Here is a 27,607-nt window from a genome sequence, read left to right as displayed (position 1 = left end):
TTCAAAATATGACAGCACCGTTTATATTGTAAATGAAGTAAATTTGGTTTAAAATAAGTGAAGCGTAAGTGAAGATGATTTATTTATTTATTTAACTCTCAAACCTAAAGGCCTTTGCTAGAAAGGGAGAAGATGAGTTGATTACTTACCAATTCACACATCACTGGTAATAAGCACTGTTCAACCATAAGTTAATGATCTATCTTGCACTTGGTATCTGCCTCCCACTTGCATTTGATTTTTGAGTTTGTTAGTGGATAAGGAAAAAGGGTAGACACCTGATTTTAACTCTAAAGTAAGTAGAATTTACTCTGGAAATAGTTATGTGGAATATTTATTAATAGCTAGAACAGCGTGGTGAAGTAGGATTAGTACAATATATACATGAGAAAGAAAGAAAAAAAAAAAAACATTTTCTGTCTGTGTGCTGACTGACGTAATCAGATACAAAAGGGATAATGGCTGGAGAGACGACGGCCACGTGGCTGGGGGTAGCCCAGAATTTTGCAGGTGACGCTTCAGTTTCTTGCTTTGCAGCAGATTTATTTTCTTAGCACAGGCATGTCACTTAATGGTAAATTCATTATCATTTAAAGTATTTTATTGTTTTGAGGGTAATAACGTAATGATTGCTAATGCTTTAATGAACAATTCAGAATTTTCACTTTATCAGCTGAAGGGTAACCTAGAGCTGTCAGCAGTAGAGTGTATTTTTCCAGAAACCCAAAAGCCCACTGGATTCCCCTCCTGCCTTCTGCAGTCCCTGCCACTCCTCTATTCCCTTCTGCACAGACAGAGAGTTTAGGGAGGACAGCTTCTGGCAACAGGTTGGTCTTTTTGGGTCAGAATGTCCCAATTTTAGCTTAAAGCAAGTCCTCTTTGGAGAACTGGGCTGTCCATGGACAGTAACTGTGTTGTGTCTATACGAAGCTGTAGTGTAACAGTCACAGAGGCACTACTGGAGTCTACAAACTACATATTCTAAGTACGTGTGTATATTCATATATTTATTTATATAAACACACATACAAGCATACATAGACATAATCAGTATATATAGCAAAGGTATGTATTTACCATTTGCTACTGTGTTATTTTTTTGCAGCCTTTGCAGTGCAAGACAAGGAAGCCTCCAGTGACCTCTAATTTAACTGGCAGTTCTCCTCTTTTTTAAATTTCTATGCATGAGCATAGCCCTGTCCAGAATCTAATATCCTGAACATGACAGGAGTGCTTCTATAATCACTGAGTCACGTTGCCGTGGGCTCGGAGCTGTGCACAAAGGTACTCGGGAACCACATTACTTTGAATTCAGCACAGCTGTATAAGATTAAACATTTTTTAGTCAAATCAGCCAAAAATTTTGCATTATATTTTGTGTTTTCTTTTGTCGGTTGAGGAGGATTCAAATTTTTATGTATTCTCATTCTCTTCTACTTTATTTCAAAAAGTAGCAAGCAAGTACCATTCCAAAAAAAAAAAAAAGACCAATTAATCTTCCTAAGAATCTTCAAATAATTCCTAGAAGTTTATGCAACAGCTGAATTTCACTAAATTAACATTAAACAGAACTTCTTTAAACAAACACAAACAAATCATTTACATGTGTCTTATTTTTAACAATTTAAAGCATTAAATTAGTGTTAGTTTTATTTTCAGAGATTTTTCCACATTCATTTCTGGTTCTTAATATTTTTATGTTTTCACTTGCAGCAGGCAAAGCACTGAAAAAACAATAGAAGAAAGCAAAAGGGCAGCTCTACACTATGATTAAGTATTAATGATAGCATCTACAAATCTGGAGAAACCCAAGGGCTTAAACTCAAAGACAAACAAACCCCAAATCTTTTCCAGAGATTTGACAAATACTTGGGATATTTGAAAATAAATATTTCATGCCTATTTTAAAAGCTTTTTTTTTTTTGGTGTAGTTTTGAATTCCTACATTTTGGTGAAAGAAGCACAGAAATATCTCAAGAAAAGTAATTTCTATGATACAGCCAGCCTGACAAGAATCAGGAGATACTGGAAAATTTGCATTCCTCCAAAGTTTGTCCTTAGGCAAACAATTTTTATTGGCATCAAAAAACAGCACACTAGATTTTTTTGTCTGTATCTGTGAAGGATAAAGTATATACTTGCATTTTGTTTACGCTGACGCTGTAACAGACCAGAAAGTGGATGTAAATAATATTTGTTAATTCTGAAGCTCCACTAAACTGCTTGATACTTGCAAATACAGTAAATACATTTTATTCCATGGGTATAGATAAAATTCAAGCATAGGCTTTCTACACTACTATGATCTCCAAACAGTTTTGAGACAGGATCTGTTCATCTTCAGTCTCACGTTGTGCTGCTTACATGGTGCAAACCCTCTCCAGGGATCTTCTTTCCAGCATTCCCTTGTTCTGGCAGTGGTAGGAGAGCCATTTCCTATGCCAAAACCTTGCTTGGCTCTGCTTCTGTGCCAGCAGTTTTTTATCTTAGCATCAAGAGAGGAAGCGAGGAGGGGTTTCCTGGAGAGGAGATGGCCTGAAGAAGAGACTTTGGTCAAAAATGGTATCGTGGTATCTAACTTGTCTCCCAGCATATGGTCCATCAGAGGCTAGTGATTTAAGCTAAAGCTTACCTGTACTTCTCTAACAAGTTCTGTCCTGCCTCAAGAATTAGGGAGTTAGATCTGCTGCTGCTTCTCTGCTGAGCTGAGGAAAGGAGGATTAGAGCAAAAAGACAGTGTTTAATTCAGAGTGTCCTATATTCTCGATAGTCCTCCATCACTTGTATTCTTTTTGGTGGATTGGATTAAATTCTTGCACGCAAAAAATATTAGAAAACAAAACATTGATTGACTTTTAGATTTATTCCCTGGGAGCAATTTTTTTTTTTTTTTTTTCAGTCTGCAAGTATTTGACAGGTAAAAAATGTATAAGTATATCTACTAAACCTAGTTACCTTTTATATGTATCCCTGTTGCTAATAAGTATAAATAATTCTAAATTTTTTCAGAGTGTGAATCCGTATCTGCAAGGACAGCGACTGGATAACGTTGTAGCAAAGAAGTCTGTTCCACATTTTTCAGATGAAGACAAGGGTCCTGAATAAGTACAATAAAAATGAATGATGAAAACTCATGCCATCCTCTGCTAGATCGTAATATTGCTTATATATAATCATCTATTAAAATCCTTGTGAATGGCAGCATGTTTATTATTTATATAATTGTAGATTAAAAACAGCTGTATTTATAACAGTATGTTCTCCTAGATAACAAAAATATGGTTCTGCTTTTTGTTAAGTTATGGTAAAAGGACATCTCTGTTGTTTTTATTTTAGTCATGGAGCAAACTGTAAAAATATTAGTCATTTTAATAGCTAACGTGAGGTAAATGGTCTTAATGAGCAGCTTGTAAATAGGAAGATGTAAAAAAATGCCCAGTCTGACTCCAACATTTAATCTTAAACGTTACTATGTTTGACACATGAAAATTATAGTTTTATGTTTTGTTCACAAATATTGTTACTTAGCAAAGACAAAGTATTTATTTTACCCAGAGAATTTTGGCTTTTGGTCCACTTTAATAAACATTTAAGCAATCTACAAGGTTTGCAAAGTGACATTTTCCAAAATATTTCAGAGGCTCATTTGTCTCGGTTATTGCTGTGCAAATTTAAAAATTAAAGAACTGCTTTTTGACTCTATCCACTGGAATATTTTTCTGTTAGTTTTAATCATTTCATGTCCACAACTTTCCTGAACAGTTGCACATCTTTCTTCCTTATCAATGGTACTGTTGTGTGGAAATTAATCTCCCCTGCTGTTCTTTGTCTTAGTAACAGCAGCATTTGTGCATTATAATGTTCTTAAATTATGTGTCCCTGGGATATTATAAGTGAAGATGGAGACATTTGTCTGTGTTAATAGGGTTGTGTCAACATCCTCTGAATCTAAATCCAGGATATGAAGGTCATTACAGTTGATGATCTTCTGAAAAACTATGATACTCTAATAACACTGGTAGCTATCACTGCTCTTGAAGTTGCTCTGGGAAGCTTAAATTGCCTTTTTGCCCCTAGGAGATTGAAGAACTTTATATTCCAGAAAACTGAGTTCTCCCTTTCTGAAAGATGAGAACATAAAATTACCTAAAATTTTGTTATTTTCAGTATTTCAAGCCATGTGCATGGTGCATTGGAATTATGGAAACCAGCATTAGCTTACAGCTTTGAACTTCAAATCTATGGAAAAAAATTGTAGTTTCCTTCCCCATCCTACAGAAAGACACAGTAAAATAATGATGACCCCTTAGAAAAAACAGATGAGAAACTAACGGAAACTAAAGATCCTAGCTACGTAAGAGCAAACTTAACAGGATGGCACAAATATGACTGTGTATGGCATTTGCTTTTTCTATCCCAGCACTTAGTAATTTGTAATAAATGATGTATGCAGAGAGTCGGTCCTCTCCTGTCATTTACGGGTAGATTGCAAAACTCCGTAACATTCTAGGCTGAACTATCATGTTTTTCATCATATTTCCTCTTTAAACAAATTCTGGAAGAGAAAACTAAATAGTATGTAATGCACTGGGGTTTATAAACCCATTTTACACGTGACACGAAATTGAGGAGTTTGTGTGAATCACAGAGCTCCTTCTACTTCCAGTGCCTGGATGGGATGGGAGTAATCCAGCTGTTCACACGAGAGAACTTGTATTCTCTGCTTCTTAAGCTTACTCTTTTTATCTGCACTCCTGCTTAGTCTTCACACAGGTATTGAGAATTGTAGAGTTGCAAAGGTTGTCTCCAAAACCAGAAGAAAACTATATATCATGGCATGAATCTGAAATTTCGCCCAGTGGTCCAGAGTATGTGAAATGGTCATTCCTCCCACCTAACCCCACAGCCAGCTGCTGGTGCGGCTACAAGGCTTCCAGTTGGTCGGACACTAGATTTCCATTCCTAAGAAGCTGGTGTTTCTTCAGGTTCTCAACGGTTTTATCAAGACACTTAAAGTAATCTGAGCTACATTCTGTCCTTATTAGCTCCAGTAAAATCCATTTTAATCACAAAAATGAAGTAACCATGAAGGCAATTTATTTCACTTTTAAGCTCTTGGTAAGGACCAGCACATAATAAAAGGCAGTGTGTACAGTAAATGGGGGGCTTAAGAAGGGAGGGGCGAAGAAGTATTGCTTGCTTAACAGTATCAGCAATCCCACGTCTGATTTCTTGAAGCACTTTAGCTTACTACACCCACTGCGTGGGGACGTGATAATCTGGCACTGCAAACTGACCCGAATGGGAAACCCCGGTGGCTGCCTGTGACCCTGGTGGGGCCTGAGGAGCTGCCCTTCTGTCTATGAGAGATCTGCACAGAGCAGGTGAAGGAAAAATTACACCATTTAGAAATGTTTTTGTCTTTAAATGCAAGCAAAAAAATCCCCTTTACACTGCACAATACAATGGTGCGTCTTACAGGAACTGTCTGCTGGAAGAAATCAAATGCGTGGTGGTGAGCAGCCATCTGCTGAGTCCATCAGGCAGCTTGAGTGTTTCACCAGGAAGACTCAACAGCACTACTGTGAAATATTAATAAAATATAGCTATTACACCATGATAATGAGATTAATTACTTTAATTTCAGTTTCATAGTAGACCTGCCTTTCTGTACTGGGATTAGTAGTCCCATATTAATTAAAAAAAACCAAAAACCAAGCAAAAAAAGTTGTCTCTCCTACTGCTCCAACAACAGCCCAAACACGTATATGTAGGGGTTTTTTTACAAAGAATCATCACAGTGCTGGTCTTTTGGAATCAAGGAACAAAGATACCAACTATCCCCCTCACTAAGAGCTCACTCCACCAAACCAATATTCACAAGAATGTAAATAGTTGCTCAGCTCTTACAGGTGTAATCACCCTTTAACATTTATGATGCATGTGAATTAAGGAGCATGTATATTGCTATTGTTTAGAATTTTCATTGAATTAAAGCCTTTTTAGATTATTTTAAAATCTGCAAATGTTAATTACTTCTAACATATTTGAGACACAATGTGCTTGAAAGAAGCTATAGAAAATAAAGTGTATTGCCATGCAACATTGCTTTTGTCTGGTAAAGAAATATTTATGACCCTAGTTTTAAAAAAACACTGTGTAACTGAGCAGATTATAGGATTTGATTTGTGACACAAAACTTACTCTGGGGGTGCGTCTATATGTATATATATATATACACACACGCATACACACATACTAACATACACTATTTAAAAGATAACATAGTCTTATAATAAACTCTGTAGTAAAGAATATAAAGATGTCAACCCACAGAAGAAAGTAATATAGAAATGCTTAGTGAATTATTTAGGAGGGGAAATAGGAGGGGATATGCTCCTTTTTATTGGCACATTTGCATTCACCTAACAACACCATGCCGCTAATCTATTCAGCAACTCATGAGCAAACCAAAGAAACTTGGAAGTAGTTCCTGGAAATGTGATGTCAGTGTCCCGAGAGTCACTTACAGGACTGGAGGTGAGGCTGATCTGAAGCTTATTTTATCAAAATATGATGAAGCATACCTTCATCTCTTAAACTGAGAAGGGACACAGGCAGAAAGATGACTACCAAGTCAACTAAGTTTTGGCTTCGTTGTGGACAAAGTAAAATTCAAGCCCCTTTGTTTCCAAACGTCAGGACTTGGGGATGAAGAAAAGTATTTGTTTGACGATGAAGAGGAGACTTGAGTCCGTGCCCTCAAATCAGGCCTCTAACCAGTAGCTGTGTGAAAGTGTTGAAAAGGCTTTGTTTCCATTTTCATGCTGTACAAAAACTGATTTTTGAACCATTTAAATTTGTTGGGAAGAAGCCCATAATAACACCAACCCAAAACAAACTTGGAATCTTCTTACGTTTTGCTGGTAAACTCACTAAACCAACTCTTACCTCATTTGTAATGCTGTAACACTTGTCCTGTGAATTAATTTTTATGCAAGTACTTCTTTTTTACATGGAAGTCTGGAATGTCTGGATCATTAAGACAAGGAGTTCAAAGATAACTTTTCAGTCAAAATCACAGACTTAGATTTATGGAAGGAGAAAGGGAAGGTAGGCAGATTCAGAAGATGCTACCAGGACCACGCAGAAATTTAAAATGTACAAAGAAAGTACAGTTTCACATGACCCATAGGGGACATGAGTGTATTCACTGTTTTAATAGCTAAGTGCGCTATAGGTAAGATTTAAGATACCTCTCCATCCAAGTCAGAAGCTACCAAGGATATCAGGGAATCAGAGGACAATACCTCCAATTTTAAGACATCTGAATCCAAGGTTTCAGGCTAGTGGAGCTGACAATTACATTTAATTATATTTCTACCATGCGTGATACAAAAAGGATGGCAATCTAATATGCCTTAAAGAAAAGACAACAGCAACAAAACCCAAACAGAACATATTGAATCCATTGCCACATGTATACATATGCATACGCTTAAAAATTCAGTTTTGTTCGAAGTCATGCATTACCTTCAATACTCTTAAATAAGTATCATGTTCAGGAGTTATCTCAAATAATAAGTCTTCTTTTAAAATACAGAATTACTGTGTCCTTAAGGGACACCTCTTTGTGGTGCCTAGAGCCAAAGGCAGATTCCAACCATGAGCAAAGATGACAAGCTCCCTTAAAGTGCTCAGCCACTGACAATGACCTACTTAGATGCAAACTAAATAAAAACTAAAAGGAAATGTAGAAGAAGAGGGTGCAATTGCCATGATAAAGGGTCCCATGAAACACAGATATGGCTGATTGGCACAGGACTGGGTCCTAAGCCAAGATTTCCAAATATGAGACAATGAAAGGGTGAAATGAATTATTTCCCAGGTACATACATGGTCCAGGTCTACCATACTCAAGCCTTTTGCTGTTAGGTGAAGAATGGCATTGAATTCCAGTTCAGCAACCTAATTCACCATAAGTAAGTATGTAGAATCAGTTCATGTTTGCTTTATTTATGATGCTAACTTCTTTTCTGTGATTACATGGAGCCTGATGGTTGGAAGAGCTGCTAGCCATGTGTTCAACACATGGGAGCATAACAAACTTCAAATGATGTGAGTGTCATTACCAATGAGCAGCATTACCAATTGGAACTAAAAGAGCTTAAAAACATTCCTGTTTTACTAACAAGGTCTGTTTTTGTATGTGGGGCAGAGGTGGGGAAGGAAGCAGTAGATGGTAGGAATTGGGAATGGCTTCAGACTAAAGATTAGGTAGACCTGAGTCACCTCTTTCTATTTTTTCCTATATTTCCTGTTACCAAAACACATGGAATCCAGCTCCTATTGCAATGCATGGGTGTCTTTTACATTTAATCGCTGTGTTTCTTCATCCTACTCTGCTCTCCAAGAACAACAGTGGTGGGAGTTGGTGGCTAAATTTCATTGTAAACCGAGTGAGGCAAAGGAGAAAGCACAAAGAAAAATAATGTGGTGTTTGCTACTAGTCTCAAACTCTCCCACATTCCCTAACCAGTGTCATTCATTTACAGACCATTAAGCCCTGATTTTAAATGTATAAACACTGCCTACTTTTATTCCAGATCTTTGTTCCGAACCTAACAACTATATGACAATGTAACTTTCTTGGGAGTCACCAAACATCTCCGTTACATATGATAGGGTTTTTAGGTCTGGGCATCTGAATGTTTGTTAGGTCACAGAAGGGGCATACGGCTTTGATGCTGAATTCAGTCTTAGCCTCTTTTAATTAATTCTTTATTCTGAGAAACAAACAAACAAAAAACCGTAGCAGTTCGTCAGTGCATTATCTACATTCTAATGCCCAGAAGTCCTCTAAAAGTGGCTGAAATTCAAATAGGATAGCCCCTGTGGCGAAATATAGTTCTGATTATTCATCCTAACATAGAACACCTTTCTACATTGGGAAATAAAATACCACGTTGTGGCATTTTATATTTCCAAATGGACAAAACAGACTCATGAAAGAACAAGTCAGGTCATCCAGAGAAGCACTCATAATTCACCATGGGCTAATTTTTCCCTTTTTTTTAACAACGTTGCAACCAGTGACTAACTCACTTGCAAAACTTTAAGTGACTCCAACAGGTAGTGCAATGGCTGCAAGATTTATGGGCTTTAAAGCTGTGTTACTTCAGCTGAAGTAAGAAACCTATTTTTAATGCTGCGTAAACGATTTATCAATTTTAAAAAATAGTCATAGCTGATTTAAGTAAGTTCTTGAAAAGTCTTTGTTAATAGTAAGTTCTTTAAAAGTCATTGTTATAACAGATAAGCATTGCTATCATAGTTCATGCATAGACCCTGGCTATTGGTTAAATTCGCAAACAACCCAACGACGCAGCTGCCATAGTGGTTCGTGCATGTGCAGGTAATGTGTGTGCACACAGTTAAAAAAATGGCAAAGTTTGCCCTGCTTCTGTTTCCTTATAGCTTCCTCCTGCTATTCCCACAGTGTCTCCAGCTTTGCTGCAGACTTTCTGATGGCTATGGGTCTGAAGTTAGGGGTTCTCAGAAGACTTGTTTTCAGGAGGTCTCATGCGTGCAAGCAATATGTGTCAGAATAACATACATTTCTTTCAGTTTAAAATACATTAATTATTTTCTGCTTTAGTAGTTGAGGCTATATTCTAATTTCTAACCATATTGGCTATTTCCTGCTGTGTTTTTATGTTCTCAGCAGCAACCTATGAGCCCTTAAAAGGACAAGAATTATCCACAAACTTGAAGATAAGACCTTCATAGACTGCCCCTAAAATATCGGTTGCTTTGTAAAAACACTTTGTGTCTATTTTGTTGTGTATCTGGAGGTTCTTGATCTGGAGGTTTACAAAACTGGAAATTATTTCCAATTAACAGATGGGTGAACAGTTGCAAAGAGGTTGAGGGCCGGCTCCACTAAAGGCTTAAGTGCCCACAGGTGGACCTGTGTGCAATACAAATACCAAAGTCCAAGCACATGATCCTCAAGCCCTGCCTCCCTTGCCCGATTCCTTAAGCAGCTGAACAACTATGTTTTCTTGTCAATGAAGTACCTCAGGCACCTAAACTTCTACTTCCATGCATGCCTGGGCTGTTTGAAACTCGGTGAACCTGCACAGCTCTACACCTATCTCAGTCCTAAACCCAACCTGAATCCATGAACTTGGCAATTCCTCCCCTATATTCCCTGGGGGAATCAGCCTGGTAAGGGCCCACCTCACACATGTCTACAGGACCAGGCATTGCACAAAATACCACAGCAGAAGTAGACGGTTTAATTAAAAAAAAAAAAAGGTGTCTAGAAGAGGTACGGCAAAAGAATCAAAGCTCTAACAGCGCCAGAGAAGGGGATCAAGAATGAACACAAATTTATCATCTAGTGGTTAGTAGGGCAGGGTGAACATGAGGAAGGACAGGGTAACACCTGGGCTCCAGCTAAACCTCAAGGAGTGTTTGGGGAGCCAGCCAGACACTGGATAAAAATACAGAAGTAGTCTTAGAGCATGGCGAAAACGATCCAACCACCCTCCCCCATCCTCCCCACTAGATGCCTTATTTTGGCTCTCTGTCTTTATGTAATTGTTTCCTGAGTTGTTGAACAGCCGCAGCAGAGGAGGTGCAGAGTCCTCCCGTACAAATAGGCTCCTGCCTCGTGGCACAGAGGCTACACCTCTGGAGGTGGAGGAGGTACAGTTTGAACCCCTCCAGGGAGTAGATAGAGACCACAATCTTTTCTTGTCGGATTCCTGAAACAATACCAGCCTTCTTTTACTCCTTTTCATGGTTTTCTTTGCAGGAAAATGAGATGTATTTAGCTGCTACCCAAATAATTGGAAGAATGTTACATTTAGCAAGACAAATTAGCAAGAGTTCATTTACTTGACTGTGCATTCTTTATTCTAGTAACTTAAAAAATATCTTTAGATCATTTTGCATCTGTTGAAAAGAAAGCTTTTAAAAACCCACTTTCTTACTCACTGTTAGCATTCCACTGACAAATTTGATCTTGCGATCATTGTCATCCATCAGGTTTGTTGACCAAAGGCTCCAGTGACCCTAAGGGACCCTGTTAGTGTTGCTAACAGGATATCTCTTTACAGCAAGACATGTCTTGTTATAAGCATTTTGAGCGTTGAAGATAAGTCACAATCTTTTCCTCTACACCAGCAGGAATAATTCCTTTCAAGGTGATTTCAGGTGGAATTCTCCCTATTAAAATATACAAGGCCAAATACTGAAGGGGTTTTCAGAGCTTTTCCAGAAGCTGGTGGTAGTATACTCAAAGCAAGAGGCATCTGGACCCCAGATAGAGTAAACAATTTGATTTGAGATACTAAAACATAAAAGTACTTGGTCTTACAAAGTGCTTCTCTAAATTAGAAACAAGGAAGTCCCATGTGGTTATGCTGTTTTTTCTCTATTTAGGAAGGCGGTTTTGTTACACTTCATTGTAGTAGTCACCTCCTCCCTAATGCGCAGAGGCTTTCTAAACAAATCGTCCCATCTCCATTGGATAAAAAAGTGCTTTCTGCCTCCAGATAGCCTGTGCCCTCACCTGGATTTATCTCAACTAATTACATCAAGATAAAAACCCCTGTACCTTGTCTCTGGCACGCTTTTACATCATGATAGCTGTCTCAGTGTAAAAACTTCAGCCTACAGGAAAGGCATAGCCAAAAGAAGTCATGAACTCTGAATCCAAGAATTTACTATATTAAAAAGGAGGATTTCTTCTTTGCCTGACAATGCAGGAAAATATCTTGTTTGTTTCTGTTTTCTCTTTGGTCAGATCAGAAGAACAAGAAATATCTACACGGATCTTTTCTTTTTTTTTTTTTATGTGTGTCGTGGTTTAACCCCAGCCGGCTACTGAGCCCCACACAGCTGCTCACTTACTCCTCACCGGTGGGACAGGGGAGAGAATTAGAAGAGTAAAAGTGAGAAAACTTGTGGGTTGAGATAAAGACAATTTAATAGGTAAAGCAAAAGCCGTGCACGCAAGCAAAGCAAAGCAAGGAATTCATTCACTACTTCCCATGGGCAGGCAGGTGTTCAGCCATCTCCAGGAAAGCAGGGCTCCATCACACGTAACGGTGACTTGGGAAGACAAACGCCATCACTCCTAATGTCCCCCCCTTCCTTCTTCTTCCCCAGCTTTATATACTGAGCATGACACCATATGGTATGGAATAGCCCTGTGGTCAGCTGGGGTCAGCTGTCCCAGCTGTGTCCCCTCCCAGCTTCTTGTGCCCCCCCAGCCTCCTCGCTGGTGGGGTGGGGTGAGAGGCAGAAGAGGCCTTGACTGTGTGCAAGCACTGCTCAGCAGGAACTAAAACATCCCTGTATTGTCAACACTGTTTCCAGCACAAATCCAAAACACAGCCCCATACTAGTGACTACGAAGAAAATTAACTCTACCCTAGCCAAAACCAGCACAATGTGTCTCATAGCTTTTGGTGACACCAGCTCCCAAAGATTCTTTCCTCTAAATGTTCTATTATATTTTTCAAAAGGAAAAATATGTAATTTGTACTGTGACTTCATATGTTCATTTTGAAACCATGATAATGATAATGATAATGATAATGATAATAATAATAATAATAACAACAACAACAACAATAATTAACACCTCCTTCACAAGGAGTCTAGTTCCATCTGGTTGAGAACCAAAAAGCCCTGCCACAGTCTGATCTGAAGTGTAATTGATTTGGTCACTTGCAATTTAACTTCTTCGCTTATGTCTTTAGTGCATTACAACTTCCTTGGGAGAGGAAAGAAAACTGTTTACATTTTTAGACTTCTTAAAAGTGCATCCAAAAGCTCCAACTGTTTGGTGCCTGATTAATTACAAACACCTAGAGGATTGCTCCCAAGCCTATTTACAGAATAGCTCCTAACATCAAGTGATTTTACACTTTTCCAGGCACTTTGAATCGCATGTTATTTGTGGGGAAAAAAAAAATCATTTAATCAAACTGCCAATGAAAGCAGCTAATGGAGAATTGTTGGGCAGCGTGGTGAGTCCCAGAATGTAAGATGACAGCTCTTCCGTGGCTCTGAACAGCTCCACAGAAAGGGAAGAGTGATGTCTGTTGTAGCTATATTTGGAGAATAAAGTAAAAGGACTTGAAAAACGTTAATTAGAATTCAAGATACCATAAGAAAGGGAAAGATCAATGAAGAAATATCCAACTGCCCTTAGCCAAACAGGCTAAACAGGATACTTTTGACAAGGAAACAGAAGAAGCAAAACAGAGCAGTTGGAAATATCAAGACAAGAGATTTGGCCCTAGGCTCGCCTGTGTAGTTTCCCAGAAGTGATTTGTTTTGGCAATTTTTGAAAGAGTAAATTTTTGGTAACCATACAGATAAAAAAGAGACTATTTTTGTATTTTATTATTATTGTATTGTATATACAATTCTTAAGTTCGTAAAGTTTAGCATTCTAGTATGCACATCAACTAGAATGCCCTTTAACAGGGGAAAGATGTATATATAAATTATTTTGGGGTCTTTTAGAAAGGCTTGCCTGACTCAAGCCTCTTGGATTGTTGTGTGCACTTCATTTTATACACTCCGCATAGCCCCACTGAAAACAAAGTCAAGCATCTGGCAAGTCCCTGCAGGATTTGGGTCCGAATCTAAGTATAGCAAAAAACTGAAGTATGCGCACAAATCCACCTTTCTTACCAAAGCACTTACCTATCTGTTTGTATTTATGTATATACTTAAAATGCTATTCAAATCAACAAAGCCTGCTAAATTGGAGCCTTATCTTTAGCAGTTCTTTTAGATAACCACAACTGGTTAAACACTTCTTTGTCTGCCTTTAGATTTTTTTGTCCACAACAGTGAAAACTTGGCTTATTCACTGGAAATATGATTTTTTTTTTTACTGTGGAGAACTACAGAAGTTAGAAGGTCTTCTTCCCCATTAAAAGCTTTTAGAAATTGCAAAATGGATGCATTCAAGCATGTAGATACAAAATAGGTGACAGTTAAAAATATATGATGTATCTTCGCAGATTAAGTCGAACTCTCAACTCCTCTTATTAGCTGCTTATTTCATGGGAAGTTTGGTACCGACCCAGCTTCAAGGATTTAGGCCAAAATGATTCTGGCTCCTTTGAGAACTGTGTTCCCTATTGCAGTTTTATAGGTGGGGAAATGGAACGAAGAGAAAATCAGTGAGTGAAAAGGTAAAAGGATGAAGGTGGGGGGTGGGGTGTACTTGTGTGTCTTACACCTCTTCTTCTTGACACAGAGACCATCTAAATAAAAAATTGCAGGGAGGAAGCGTTCTGTTTCTTCCCACCCGCATTAGTATTCACTCTGAGAAGTGGACTAACCCATGCTGCAGCAGTACAACTGTTTGACAGGGTTCTTCCCTTCCCGTAACACAGCAGCCATTTTTGTGACACTGGATTTCAAATATAAAATGCAGAAGTTCTATACAGTCTAAATAAGTTGTTGTCTCAGCCAAAAAAAGGGCTTCAGCTCTTTCATTCCTGCAAAGCTACTTTTTTATCTGGTATTCCGTTTTTACCTGGATATCGCCAGGAAAAACAAAAAGAACGGATAAGATTTGAATTTTGAAGAGGGCAATGGGATAAAAGAAAAACTCAAACCGAAACAAAAGCCTTGCAAATCTTCTTACATAATAAAATGGTTCTCCTGGCTCTCTCACTCCTTCTTCTTTCACTACAGGCAGTAAGTGGCAGAGTCAGGAAAAAAGCCTAGACTTCTTAACTTCCAGCTATCTATCTTACCTGCTAGGCTGACATCGTATGCTCTATAGGTGTTGCTTCTGTGTTGCTCTATAGGTGTTGCAGTGTGGGGGCTTCTACAGAAGCCCCCACACTGCAAGGAGGAGAAAGCACTCCTCTTCCAGGTAACATCCTGAGTTACAGGTGGGTACACAACAACAAATTGCCTTTCATCATAGTGAGAAAGGAGTAAAAAGGACTGTTTTGCCAGAACTGTGTATGAGATATCTATACATGGCTTAAAAGTGTATGTAATCTGTCTAAGATGTTGGGATGCAGTAAGGTGTGGGAAGGAAGTCTTTTAGTTTTGCAGCATTGCTGGAGACTGTATTTCATAGCTGTCATATCCCTGGAATGAAATATGGAAGCAAATAACACATCGAGCTCCTTAGATGCCTCCTTTCATAATAGCCATTTACGACTTCAGACTATAAGGGCTTCTTATACTCACACAAACTCAGTTTGCTTAGCTGAGTCACTTCTTGTATCACATTGCTTCAGAGCTGCCCTGAAAGCAAAGCATGCCAGCAAACATCTCCTACAGATTCATGAGACAGAAGAAAAAGAAAAGCAAATGCATGAGGGCAGAGGAATTTTTCATGGGTATTTTATGGCTTTCATTTTCTTGGCAAATTCTTCTATAGCCATCAAATACATAAGATGCATCAAAAAAATTGTGAAAAGCGTTATAAAAGGTTAGCTTGACAAATGATATTTCCTCATTTGGCATGAAAGTTTATATTTGTTCAGCAGTCAAACTTCATCCTAATAAAATAACCTCTTCTAAATCACTTTTGAAACATAGTCACATATGGATTGTGTTATATATGTGGGTGTTTTGAGGCCAGAAAACATATTTTTTGTTCTATGCCTACAGCACAGAGCAGAGTGGAATGCTGGTGGGTGACCATGGCTCTAGGTGCAGAGATCATTATAAGCCCACAACCTGACTCTACATGTAGTATATGCTAAACAAGAAAGCTTTTCAGACATACTAGGCCACTTTTCAGAGCGGGATCCTAGATTTTTAAAGTATTTGGGTGCTAAAAGCTAGGGATTTTACCTTGAACCCATTCATTCTTTTGATTTCCAATGTTCTGTTTCTGAACATTCACAAATGAAATGGGGGTATATTCCTAGATGAAGTCGTATTTTGAAACTAAAAAAATAAAAATATTTAATTTTCAAAAAACCCTGCAAAGTAAATATTTTCCCTTGCTTAATTTTCTCTCATTCAGCTGATGGAAATCTATACATTAAAATATTGATGTTCTGTCAACTTAAATCTAAAATACTGGGTTTTTAACAAGTACAATATTATCCAAATCTTTCTTCTCAGGCTGTGGGGTGGAGCCTCAGCCACATGGACATTAATTCTAAAACTCAAATAAGATAAAAATTTAAGTCCTTTAATTAAACAGAACTTTGCTAGTCTCAAGTAATTTTTGCACAGTCTCAAGCTTGATTTTTTCCAGTAAATTTTATAAGAAATGTAACTCAATCCAGACAAACCTCATCTTTTTCTGGTATTATTTTATATAGCTTGATATGAAGTACAATGGTCAGATAAGGTTCAGCTACCCTATTTAAATGAGGGGGTTTTTGTACAATAATCTGTAATAGAATAAACAGTGGAGTACCCGAACAAGAACCATAGGACTGGTATGTTAATAGAGTATGTTGAAACCAAAGCCCACAACATCTCCTTCCCTCATCTTATGCCATTTATTACTGTCTACCTACTTAGGTTTGAAATAAAAAATGAGAAATCTTTTTCCTTGTTGGTTTATCATAAGGCTTTTTGTCCATTACTTTTGGATATATGTAAATCCCACAGGGAACTGGATTCTTGGAGTATCATTTCTTTTCTAGGACAAAACATTTTTTTTTTTTCCCATGTAAAGCAAACAAGCTCCCACACTTGAGCAATAATGTAACGACAGAGCATTTCTATGCACAGCCCATCCAACACACACTACGTATAATCTTGCTTATGCTCCCAGTCATGAATTACACTGCTCACCTTGCTCATCAAGATAGGAAGATCAGCCATGTACACCACCTGAAGGTCGATAATCCCCATAACATGAAGATATCCCTCATCTTTGAGAGCATGTCCCACAAAACTAGTTTCTGAAACCAGACACCTCTGCAACGCACACATCTTTTGTCGCATCAGATAACCACTGTGCCAAACTTCATCGCGTCACGCCTCTGCTGGGCAGCTTCAAATTCCCCCCTGGGATGGCAGGTGGCGAGCAGCAGACTGCAGTGGAAATCAGCGCTTGCTTCTAGCCTTGTTACAAGCTCAATAAGAAAAGTTATGGTTGTGTTGGTGAGACAAATTCTTCCTTAACACTTCACTCCCTTATTTTCACAAGTTTTTCATGAGCACCGCTGGAATTTTAAAGGACGAAAAGCACAGCAAAGCATCACTACCTCTGTATTAACAAGAAGTTGAGGCACGCTGGTAGGTAGGTATGTAGGTGTGTACATGTATATTTTCTGCTTTAAAATACATGAGCAGAGTGGTTTGGCGTTACTCTTCTTGAATGTTACCAACAGAAAGGAAAAATCTCAAGTCGCTGCCATACAAAAAACACTGAAAACATTAGAGATTTTGTCATCAATGGCTGAGTCTTATGTACCCTTTTAGTTTTTCCTCTGTAAATTAGTGCCAGATTCATAGCCCTGTAAACCAAGCTCATTTCTCTCCTTAGCAGAACAGTTCAAAATATCAAGTAAAGCAGTTCAGATGTGCCCTGTCTCTCCTGGACAGCTTGCCTTACTTCTGACCTGGAGGAACACGTCGAGGAGTGAGAGATGTTGGATTTCTAGGTATATTAGGGCCAGATTCTTAGCTGGCATAAATCAGTTACATCTCCCTGAAGTTATTATAAGCTATTCCAATTTACTCAAGAAGAGGATCTGGCCCCTGTCAGTCTTTGGCTTCTCTGCAAAGGCTTTTAATAAGGCGCCAACTGTCCTGGCAGTGAGGATATACTGGGTAGCACTCAAAAGTTAGCAGTAGCAGACAGGAGCTCAGCCCAGTAACATTTTTCTCTGCAAGAATTAAGTACAGCACTTCTTTTAAGCTTAAAACAATTCCTACTGTTCCACTAAAACAAAGACCAACTCACACAGCGAATACCAGCAAGAAATGGGAGAGGAAATTTAAAAAAAAACAACAATAAAAAAGCCCAACAAAACAATAGCAAGCGGGTAGTTGAATCCAGCCAGGTTCATAGTACACGGCCGTTACTGCCCCATGACATTGAAGCTCTTAATCTCAAATCTATGCCACAAAAATATGCATATTCCCATAGGCCTCTTTTGTACTAAATAATTATATAAAATTTCCCCATCAGTATTCCAGCTCCAATTAGCAGCACTGGTGAGCATCAACAGAATTTCAAGTGGGGATAAGGGGGGAGGAAGAGGAAGCATTTTCTTTTAAGCAGTGGGGGCTTTTTAAGCCAGAAGATAGCAGAACCTCACCTTTGGTTGGATCTGACCAGCACAGCTGAACCTTTGGAGTAAACTTGGGGAATGTTTTGTTAAAGAATCCATCAGTAAAAGGAATACAAACTTCCAAGCTGGAAATGATCTGGATACCTGATGTGAAAAGAACAATAAGGACAAAGATGTCTTCCCCCCACCTCCCTCAACCACAAAGAAATAAAAATAGACAGAAATGTTTCTTCTTTTTTGCCAAGTCTTTTTTTTTTTTTATTTCTACACTCATTCAGTCCAAGGAAAGAGATACAGCTACAATTACTTACCTAGTTAGTACCCAACTGGTTTATTTTTCTGAATGAGCAGGCAAACTCTTGCAGGAATAATTCTACTTTCCAATCATCAAGAAATCTGAAAAATTGTCTTGCTGGATGCAAGATGCTAGTGCCTACTTGAAACACTCTGTGGATTAAACCGAGTGAAAGAAAACAGATGGGAAAATATGGTGCAGAACACTCAACTGCAAGAAATGGAGAGAGGTCTTGAGAAGGCAACACACCTTCCACACCTGGAGATGCTTCCTAAAGGGTTTCTTAGTTTGCTTTAGGACAGACTGAGATCTACTCCACATCAGCCACTCTGGCTAGATGCTTGACTGCAGTGAGGCGTTAAGCGAAGATGACTGCTCTACAATTGATGCCCAGAAGTGTCATTATCTAAGAAGGTCAATGCCAGAGTGGCATGTAAACTACATCCCAGAAAAATACAGCAGAGAGGCAGCTTGCCTGCAGGCCAGCAGCAATGCCTGGAAGTGCATGCAGTGCCAGTGTGTGCTGGCTTCAGGTGGGATAGAGTTAATTTTCTTCCTAGTAGCTGGTATAGTGCTGTGTTTTGGATTTTAGTATGAGAATAATATTGATAACACGCTGATGTTTTAGTTGTTGCTAAGTAATGTTTACACTGGTCAAGGACTTTTCAGCTTCCCGTGTTCTGCCAGGTGCACAAGAAGCTGGGAGGGGGCACAGCCGGGACAGCTGACCCCAGCTGACCACAGGGCTATTCCATACCATATGGCGTCATGCTCCGCATATAAAGCTGGGGAAGAAGAAGGAAGGAGGGGACATTAGGAGCGATGGTGTTTGTCTTCCCAAGTAACCATTACACGTGATGGAGCCCTGCTTTCCTGGAGATGGCTGAACACCTGCCTGCCCATGGGAAGTAGTGAATGAATTCCTTGCTTTGCTTTGCTTGTGTGCACGGCTTTTGCTTTCCCTATTAGACTGTCTTTATCTCAACCCACGAGTTTTCTCACTTTTACTCTTCTAATTCTCTCCCCCCATCCCACTGGGGGGGAGTGAGCAAGCGGCTGTGTGGGGCTCAGTTGCCAGCTGGGGCTAAACCACGACACAGTGCCTTCATCAGGCACCAACAGGAGCTCAGAGCAACCACAGAGAACACCTCCTCCAGCACCAAACGCCTGGACCATGGCCCTAGGCCACCCGCTTGGCTCTAGGGTGGGTAATCAGAGTCAGAGACAGAGCAGAAGAGAGGTGACTAGACCCCTTCCCTACACATCAGTACAACTACTTAACAGAAGAAAAAGAAAAGGAGCATAAAGTCTGTCAGCATACTGAGAGGTGGGAATTGTGACTTTTTCTCTGGATTCACAAAGGAAGGACCCCAGTTGATTAAAAACATCTATTAACTTTAATAGCAGTTTTTTGAGTAAAATAACAAAAAAACCCTAAAAATTCCCTAGGCCTCTCCTTCCATCCATCTAGATGTCATTTGCTGTGATTCTTTGCCAATAATCCTTCCCCCTTTCATTGTATTTGAATTTCAGTGGCCCCTGCACACCAACACATTTTCTCTCTCATGCTGCCACCTACCACTGCACTGCGGTTGCTTGCCCTGTTGCTTCCGCAGCATTTCTACAGGCTGCTGGTCAAGTAACTGAAGTGATTATTTTTCAACAAGTTATTGCTAAATGTGTGTGTGAATTACAGCAAGGGGCCTAATTTACTACCTTGCTGAGCACTCACCTATATAACTGGCACTAAGTGGAGCCATCCTTTGGCCGTAGCAAAGAGCAAGCTGCTGCTAAGTACTGTGAAAAGTCAGAAACCTGGCATCTTGCCTAGCCCTGGCATCCCTAACGTAGCGGATCCTTTCATTTTAATTCATCTTCCCCATCTGCAAAACCAGGGGCACTAAAAACCTCCACTTGTCAGGTGAGATCCGGGCCTCTCCGAGGCCCGAGGTGGGTGCTGACTACCAGGGCTGGGTCACTGAGGTGCAGGGCCGGTTTGGTTCGCAGGCAGTAATTCGTGCCGGACAGTCAGGAGAAAACAAAACGGCGCTTGCAGCACCACCTGCACGGCCCGGGTCCGTCGCAGGGCGCTTCTCTTTGCTTCGCTTCGTGCTGGGTGATGCCCACCGCTGGAAGCGGCAGCTGACAAACGTCTCTGCTTAATGAGCAAGCCCAAAGGTCAACCCGTGTTTCAGAGGCAGCTCCTGCTCGTAATTACTCCGTCCTTCGGTAGCGTTGCAGCCCTCCGTGCTAAAAAGCCCGTGGGAGACGAGCGCCGGTGCTGGAGCTCCTGGGGGCCGGGGGGCACCGCGGGAGGTGCGGGCTGCCACTGCGGGCTGCGAGGTCCCCTCGCCCCCCAGGGCTCTGCCGCTCGGTGCCCCGACGCTGGCTGCAGACTCGGGGTAAGGCTCGGGCAGCCGCGGCGCGGAGAGACCCGCCCGGGTTACGGCTGCGGAGGGCTCGGTCCGCAAAGACGCTCAGCCCCCGCCGGTTTTTGCCTAATTCCGAGCGACCCCTGAGAAGCGGTGGGGGCTGGCCCGGGCATCGAGGCCGCCTGGCCCAGGGGCTCCGGAGCGGCAGCCTGCGGGGCGGCCGCGGGCGCGGAGCGGAGCGCAGCGGTGAGTGCCCCCGCGGCCGCCCCGACGGGCGGGCGGCTCCGGCCGCCTCCGCGCTCAGCCCAGGCGGGACGCGCCGTTCCTTCGCCGCCCCTGCCCTTCGCGGGATGCCTGAGGAGCCCGCAGCCCTCTGAGAGACGCAGTGACGGGAGGGGAAAAAGCCACCCGAGGTGTCCCGCCTCTGGCGGGACGCAAAAAAATAAAACAAACAAAATCTCACTGATAGAGCCGTGAGAGCGGCTGCGGATCGGGAGCCACACTTTAACACTCCCCCACGCACACATACACAGAGGGGTTTTTTGCCAAAGCTGCGTGACTCCCGGCATATTTGCAGAAGGCAAACCTCAGCAGTGCCAATTTGTAACAGGGAGGGCCGGAAAGGTGGCTGCCTCCCTCCTGGCCAAGGCAGGCCGGCAAGGGGCTCCCCGCGGCGGCTCCGCTGCGGGACCCACCGCTCGCCCGGCCGGCTCTCGGGCGGGGAAGCGCCCCAGCAGCCCAGCCCCGGGCAGCGTGCATGGAAGGGCAGCGGAGGCGGGGGCGGGGGGGCGGATTTAACTCTTCTTAAATGTCATACTTTAATGGGGATGGAAAATGTGAATTTTCTGTGCATTCCAGGAACAATTCCTTGGGGTGGTGACCTTTAGCACCGATTCTCTTAAGAGAGGAAAGTAGTCGAGTGTTTATCTGGACGACCGAAAGCTTTCCCTGGTGGAAGTTTATGGAAGTGTTAAAGGGGGCGGATAACACGGGCTTTGGAGGCGCTTGTCCAATGATCTGGAGGGGCTTGGAGAGCAGATCTCAGCTGGCAGACATTTAAATGGGAGACAGCTCGGCGCTGCTGCAATTTGTAGGCAGGATCCGAGACTCACTCTCTATGGACTCCCGGGCCGCCCCGGGCTCCCACGCCACCCGCTCCGCCGAGTGACCCGCCGGGCAGAGCCCCGCCGAGCCCCAGGCCCCGCCGAGGAGCCGCCGCCGCCGAGCCGGGCCCCGCCGAGGAGCCGCCGCCGCCGCGCAGGTGAGCCGGGACGCGCTGCGCTGCGCTGCGCTGCGCTGCGCTGCGCGCACGCACGGCGGGAGCGCAAACGGGTCCGCCAGTTGCAGAGTTCGGCCGGTCTCTGTGGGAGGCAAAATTTTAATCTCTGTATCCTACCTTCGGGGAGGGGGAAGGGGAGGAGTCGTTCATCGGTGTCTAGCAAAACTCCTGGGCGCCTCGGTTTTGCAGAGGGTGACACCCGTCCCTCCCGTCAGCGGGAGTGAGGCGACACCGACACTTCCGCTGCAGTGCTGGGGGTCAGGGCGCCGTTACATCTCTCCCCTGACAGGCACAGGGATTGCCAAAGCCCCGTTAGCTCTGCCTCTCATCTCCGCCTACAGCATCACTCCCGACAAATTGGATTCGGCGCCCACGCGACACACGGCAAAATCCCGGCCCGGCCTCTGCACGGAGCGGGGCGGGGGCAGGTCCCCAGGTGCCGGCCCCGTCCCCTCCCGTCCCGTCCCGTCCCGTCCCGTCCCGTCCCGTCCCGCCGAGCTGTCCTCTACGAGACCGCTCGGCCCCCGCCTTTGCAAACCTCCGCTCCTCCGCGGAGCGTGCGCTTGGGCCTCCAGGAGCTCCCCGGGGCGGGGGCCGTACCGCCCGGGGGAGTCGGCGTGTGCCGGCGGGGTCGGCCGCCGCGGAGCGGAGGGTCTGCACCGGCTGCGCGCCCGCGGGGAGCGCCGCGCGTCCCGCAGCCGCGCGTCCTCGGGCGCCGTCGGGGGGGACGGACCGCAGCTCCACCGCTGCGCCCGGCGCCCCTCCGCCTTCCCCTCCTCCGCCTCCTCGCCCTGCCCTCCCACCTGACTCGCAGCCAGGGGCGTTTTGCCGCCCCGACGGCTCCGTGCATCCGTCGGCCACCGCTCCCCGGCCCCGCGCTGACAGGCCCCAGGCTCGGCTCGGCCCGGCCGGAGCCCTCCCCGCAGCGCGCCGGCCCGGGCGGCCCCGCGGGCGCGGACTGGCCGCGCTCCTCTCGGCCCCGGGCCCGCGGCGCGACCTGGCGCTGGGCTTTTCCCTCCGGGAGGACTCTTGTTTCCTCGCCCCGTCCGTTTTAATGCCATCCCCCGGGGGCTCGGGAGTCACTTCCAGGGAGCTCGCCCTCCGTTGGGTAAGCCCAGACGCGGCCGCCCCCCGGGAGGAGAGCCGGGCGGTGTCGCCAGCCGCCGCGAGGAGCGTCCGCACCCGCGGGCAGCCGGGTGAGAAGCTGCCGGCCGAGCCGAGCGGAGCCAAGCCGAGCCAAGCCGAGCCAAGCCAAGCCGAGCCAAGCCGAGCCAAGCCGAGCCAAACCGGCGGCCTCTGCGCCGCGACGGCCGCCGGTGACCCTGCAGCTCACCCAGGCTGCGCTCAGCGACAGCCCTGTCTTACCTCGGCGGGTTGGGCGGTGCGGCGGGGCCGTCCCGTCCCGGGCGGGGCCGTCCTCTCCGGTGCGGGGCCGCGGCGGCGGGCTGGGAAGGTGCGCGGGCCCCAGCATCCCGCTGTCCCGGCCCGCTCTTCTGAGCCGTAACGTCCCTTCCCGGCCGTCTGCTGCGGCCTCGCTCCTGCTGTCCCGCTCGGGGCTCCTGTCGGTGAAAGAATCGCGAGTGAACCCCGTTTCGCTCCTCGGGTCTGAGATCCAGTACTGGGGAAACCTCTTTTTGCGCAGAGAAGGGCTCTGAAACACCAGCGTGCGTTTGGCTCGCTCTGTCTGCTGCAACGGCGCGGGGTTTAGTTACCCGCCCGTGGGATGCGCGGAGACCTTTGGTGTAGCGCCGGTAGCCCCCGAGCACGGCTGCCCCTGAGCTACGCCCGGTGATCCGTGAGCTGGAGAACCGCTCCCCTCCTGCCCCCGCTCCTCCTGCGCCGAAAAAGCCTGGGAGTCACCAACCACCATGCGGTGGAGACTGTATGTAAGTGGTGAAGGGCGCCAATGCCCCTGTCTTTCTGTTCCTCTTTAGGATTCGGTCCCAAGCTGTGCTAAAGCGTTTATTTTTCTGTCGGCGATGTCACCCAGAAATGCGTGGCTTCTCCCGAAGACTTTCTCCTTTTCAGGACGCGTGGCTGGGCGCAGCAGCAAAACTCCTCTGGTGGTTTTAGGGCTCCCTGAGCAAATCTGTCTGAGGGGAGTTTCGCTCTGGGGAGCGGAGCTGTCAAGCTGCATGGGCGTCTTCAGGGCAAGTCTAATTCGGGTTTGGTACCAGCCATGCCCACCATGGTGCCCAACTTCCCTGTAGTCCCGTAGGCTGTCCTACGGAGCGATGCTTTCTTAAAGGGGGAATTCTCAAAGTTTCAAAGTTCCTTTTTCTTTCTTTTATTACTGCCTACACTCATTATGTGTCTCAGAACAGCCATCTCCATGACTCGCAAGAAGGAAGTAGCTGAAATGTGAATGTATCAAAATTCTACCAAGCAGAGATGTTAGTTTTGCTGTCTTGATCTCAGAGAAAAATTATGGTTCTCTGGGAACTGCCATTGCCATGCCTTTTTGTATATTCAAAAATACAGATCTATGAACTATGAAAACATTACATAAGACTATTTCTGTAATTCATATATAATAAGCCAGGCATAAAATTATTCTGATCCTTTGGGACATAAACCACTTCAATTTTCTCAGTAGTCAAAGGGTTGTGTTTTGCCTCTTTCTTTGGCTGGTATTTGAAGCCCACCAAATACATTTATTTTTTTTAGGTCTTCGTCAGATTATTTTTCATGTTTTCTGTGAAGCACATGAGTCCATGTCTCATAATAATATTTTCCTAGTAAATATGGTTCACAGATGAAATTATGGGCCTGCTGAGGTCTGTGAGAATTTTGCTGTATATTTCAACAGAACCAGGATTCCATCCAGTTCTTTTAAACAAGTTGCTTTGTGCTAAAAAATTTCAGTAATAACTTTCTGACTCTGCCTGGGAACTCCTAGGGAAGTGCTGTTTCTGAACTGACATGTGGCGATCCTTAATTTATAGCAGAAAATGCATAAATTAAAAATTACAGCTTAATTGTATGAAATAATAAACCTGAAAGCATTTACACTTCTCTATGAATGGTTGCGAGTATTAATCCACAAAATTCCTAATCTGTTTTAGATGATGAGATCCCAGGCTCTAGATAAACCACATATGAGGTGATATGAATGTTAGGGCCCAATTCTGCTCCTGTTTGAAGTCAGCAATAAAATTTCTCTTGGCTTTAGGACTAAGAGTTTACAGATGACGAGAAGTAGAATCAGCTAGCAGGGAAATATGGAAAGAATAGATTTTTGAAGTATTTTGTGACTTTTAAAACATAAATATTAATGACATCAGATCTCTCTGGATCTGAACAAAATAAGTGGGAATTGACCTAGGCATTTTGGTTGTAGTCATCCGTTTGTTCAAAGGATTCTCAAATGGATTCTCAAAAGGATTTCTGCCATGCCAATGCTTCTGTAAGAGCCAGTATCCAGTACTGAAATTTTTGCAGAAATTAAGAATGTAAGATTTTACAGCCTGATTCCTCACAGCTCCTAACCAAGCTCCAGTTATTACTTCTGCAGAGTTATGGCTGTGACAAGGAAAAAACCACGTACTTCAGGAGAGATTTCTTTTTGGTAAAACTTTGGGTGTGGTAACACTGATTTAGCTACTTGTACTCTTCTGTGTTCTATTTTTTCACAGTAATAAAAAAACCTGTTAAGGAAACATTCACAAACACTAATTCATAGATGGATGAACCACTCTAGTTCCTAATGTAAGCAAGCAGAGGCATCATCTTCTCTCGTAAGCAAATGCATTGCCTTGGGACCAGAGGTGGTGCGGAATGCCTGTACTGCATTTTGCCTGCTTTCCTTACTGAGGCATACCACCTCATTTGCCTTTGTATTTTGCATTTTTAAAAAATAATCTTAAGTTTTAATAAATGTTTAATAAGTTACTCTTAAAAGAAGGTCCTGCTTGAGCTGCTGTGGGGGTCATGAAGTTCACATAGCCTCTTCTGTGGATCTATGTTTAAACTGTATTTAGCTCTAAATAATGGGATTACTTTTACTTTTAGATGTGTGTTTTGGAAGTGAACATAACAAATGTTTTGGCTGAGTTGCTAATTTTCATTTGAATCACAGTTGCTTTTGTGAGCTTGTAATATAGCTTCTGCCTTTAAGGTTGGAAACCAACTCAGTGAAAAATTACCCTTCCTTCCCCAGTTTAGGGTTATATTGAAACACATGCTTGCATTTCCTTAGGGTTAAGCACATGCTTAATAAAGATGCATGAATCTGGGGTACAGATCTTACAATAGTAAACATTACCATCAAATTTCCCCCAAATTCCCATCCCAAAGTACACCTCGTTTTCACATGACTAGACCTTCCTGTGTCATTAATAGCACATTTATGGGGGAAAAAAAAAAAAAAAAGGTGAAGCAATGTGGAGGTCATCAGTTTTAGAAATAAAAGTAGTCCAGGAATATGCATGTTGGTGGGACTTCAACTCAGTTATGGGACACTAAACAAACACCTGAAGTTTCCTGGCACTGCTTATAAACTAGCAATTTATTTTCCATTGCATGCAATGACTTTTTTTTTTTTTTTTCTTTTAAGGGTCTGGCACCATGTTGAGTAAATAAAGTGCATATTAAAATACTGTCTAAATACAGCATGGGTATACAGTCACCAGAGAAATAGAAATAGTTTTGGAAGGAGTCATTCTGGTCTCTTGAGGAAATAAGCAGTGGTTTATAACTCTTTTTAAAAAATTATTTTAAAGACAAAATTAAATTTAAAATGAAACATATTTAAATAACATTCAGGTTGTAATAGAAATGAGGAAAAACCAGCAAATGTGAAGTCCAAGCTGACACTTGAAATTATGCCGCATTAGTCTTCAATTAGAATTCCCAACTTTTTTTTTGTTCTATGTCAGAGCCTTAAGGTTATTAAAATTGCATGTTCTGTACCATATTTCATTTAGATATTAAAAGCAGCCCTTCCAAGTTGTGTGTTGGAGTCGGCAATAGTGTCATTCTTACATCCCTTGCTTGAAACCTGAAGCTTCTGCCAAACATAGGACAAACTGGTACATAAATATAAATGAATAAAATGAATGCATGTATTTATCATACGTATTATAAACTCTAGGTGCTCTAACAGTCTGTAGACAAACACTTAAAATATTAGATCCGCAAGCAAATCCCTGAATACAATGGAACCCCCCTATGATACTTTTCCACTCCAGTAATTCCTTTCCCAGATCATTTGGTGAGAAATGCTTTTTGAACAGCATAATATAGCATTTATTTTCTCCGTGTGGCTGGAAAGACCTAGTAACTGAGAAATTAAGAGTTATCTTTTATAGCAAATGGTACTTACCCTGAGCCTCTACTGAGTCTCTAGGTGGCCCTTACAGCGTTGGCATTTGGCTGCTTTCCTGCCTAGTTGTGT

General features: G+C 42.9%; 1 protein-coding gene and 1 long non-coding RNA gene across 3 annotated transcripts in view; one reads left to right on the top strand and one right to left on the bottom strand.

The window, feature by feature from the left end:
• The window catches only part of SCG5 (secretogranin V), a 29,876-nt gene extending 26,174 nt beyond the window's left edge, over window positions 1–3,702 (top strand). For both annotated transcript variants that reach the window (XM_075503025.1, XM_075503026.1), the window contains exon 6: window positions 3,010–3,702. In XM_075503025.1, coding sequence (XP_075359140.1) covers window positions 3,010–3,105 — 96 coding nt within the window. In that variant the 3' untranslated portion in view covers window positions 3,106–3,702. The remainder of the gene's footprint in view (window positions 1–3,009) is intronic.
• On the bottom strand, window positions 1,487–22,524 carry LOC142410453 (uncharacterized). The gene is made up of 3 exons (XR_012775922.1): window positions 22,330–22,524; window positions 2,633–2,705; window positions 1,487–2,535 (listed from the first exon to the last, which is right to left on the bottom strand). It is a non-coding gene; the product is annotated as an uncharacterized LOC142410453 (long non-coding RNA).
• Between the last annotated feature and the right edge of the window lie 5,083 nt (window positions 22,525–27,607).

Source organism: Mycteria americana, chromosome 5 (assembly GCF_035582795.1).
Source record: "Mycteria americana isolate JAX WOST 10 ecotype Jacksonville Zoo and Gardens chromosome 5, USCA_MyAme_1.0, whole genome shotgun sequence".
NCBI classification, from domain to species: domain Eukaryota; kingdom Metazoa; phylum Chordata; class Aves; order Ciconiiformes; family Ciconiidae; genus Mycteria; species Mycteria americana.
The sequence above is the reverse complement of the archived record's forward strand: the minus strand, read 5'-3'. Positions and strand labels throughout refer to the sequence as shown.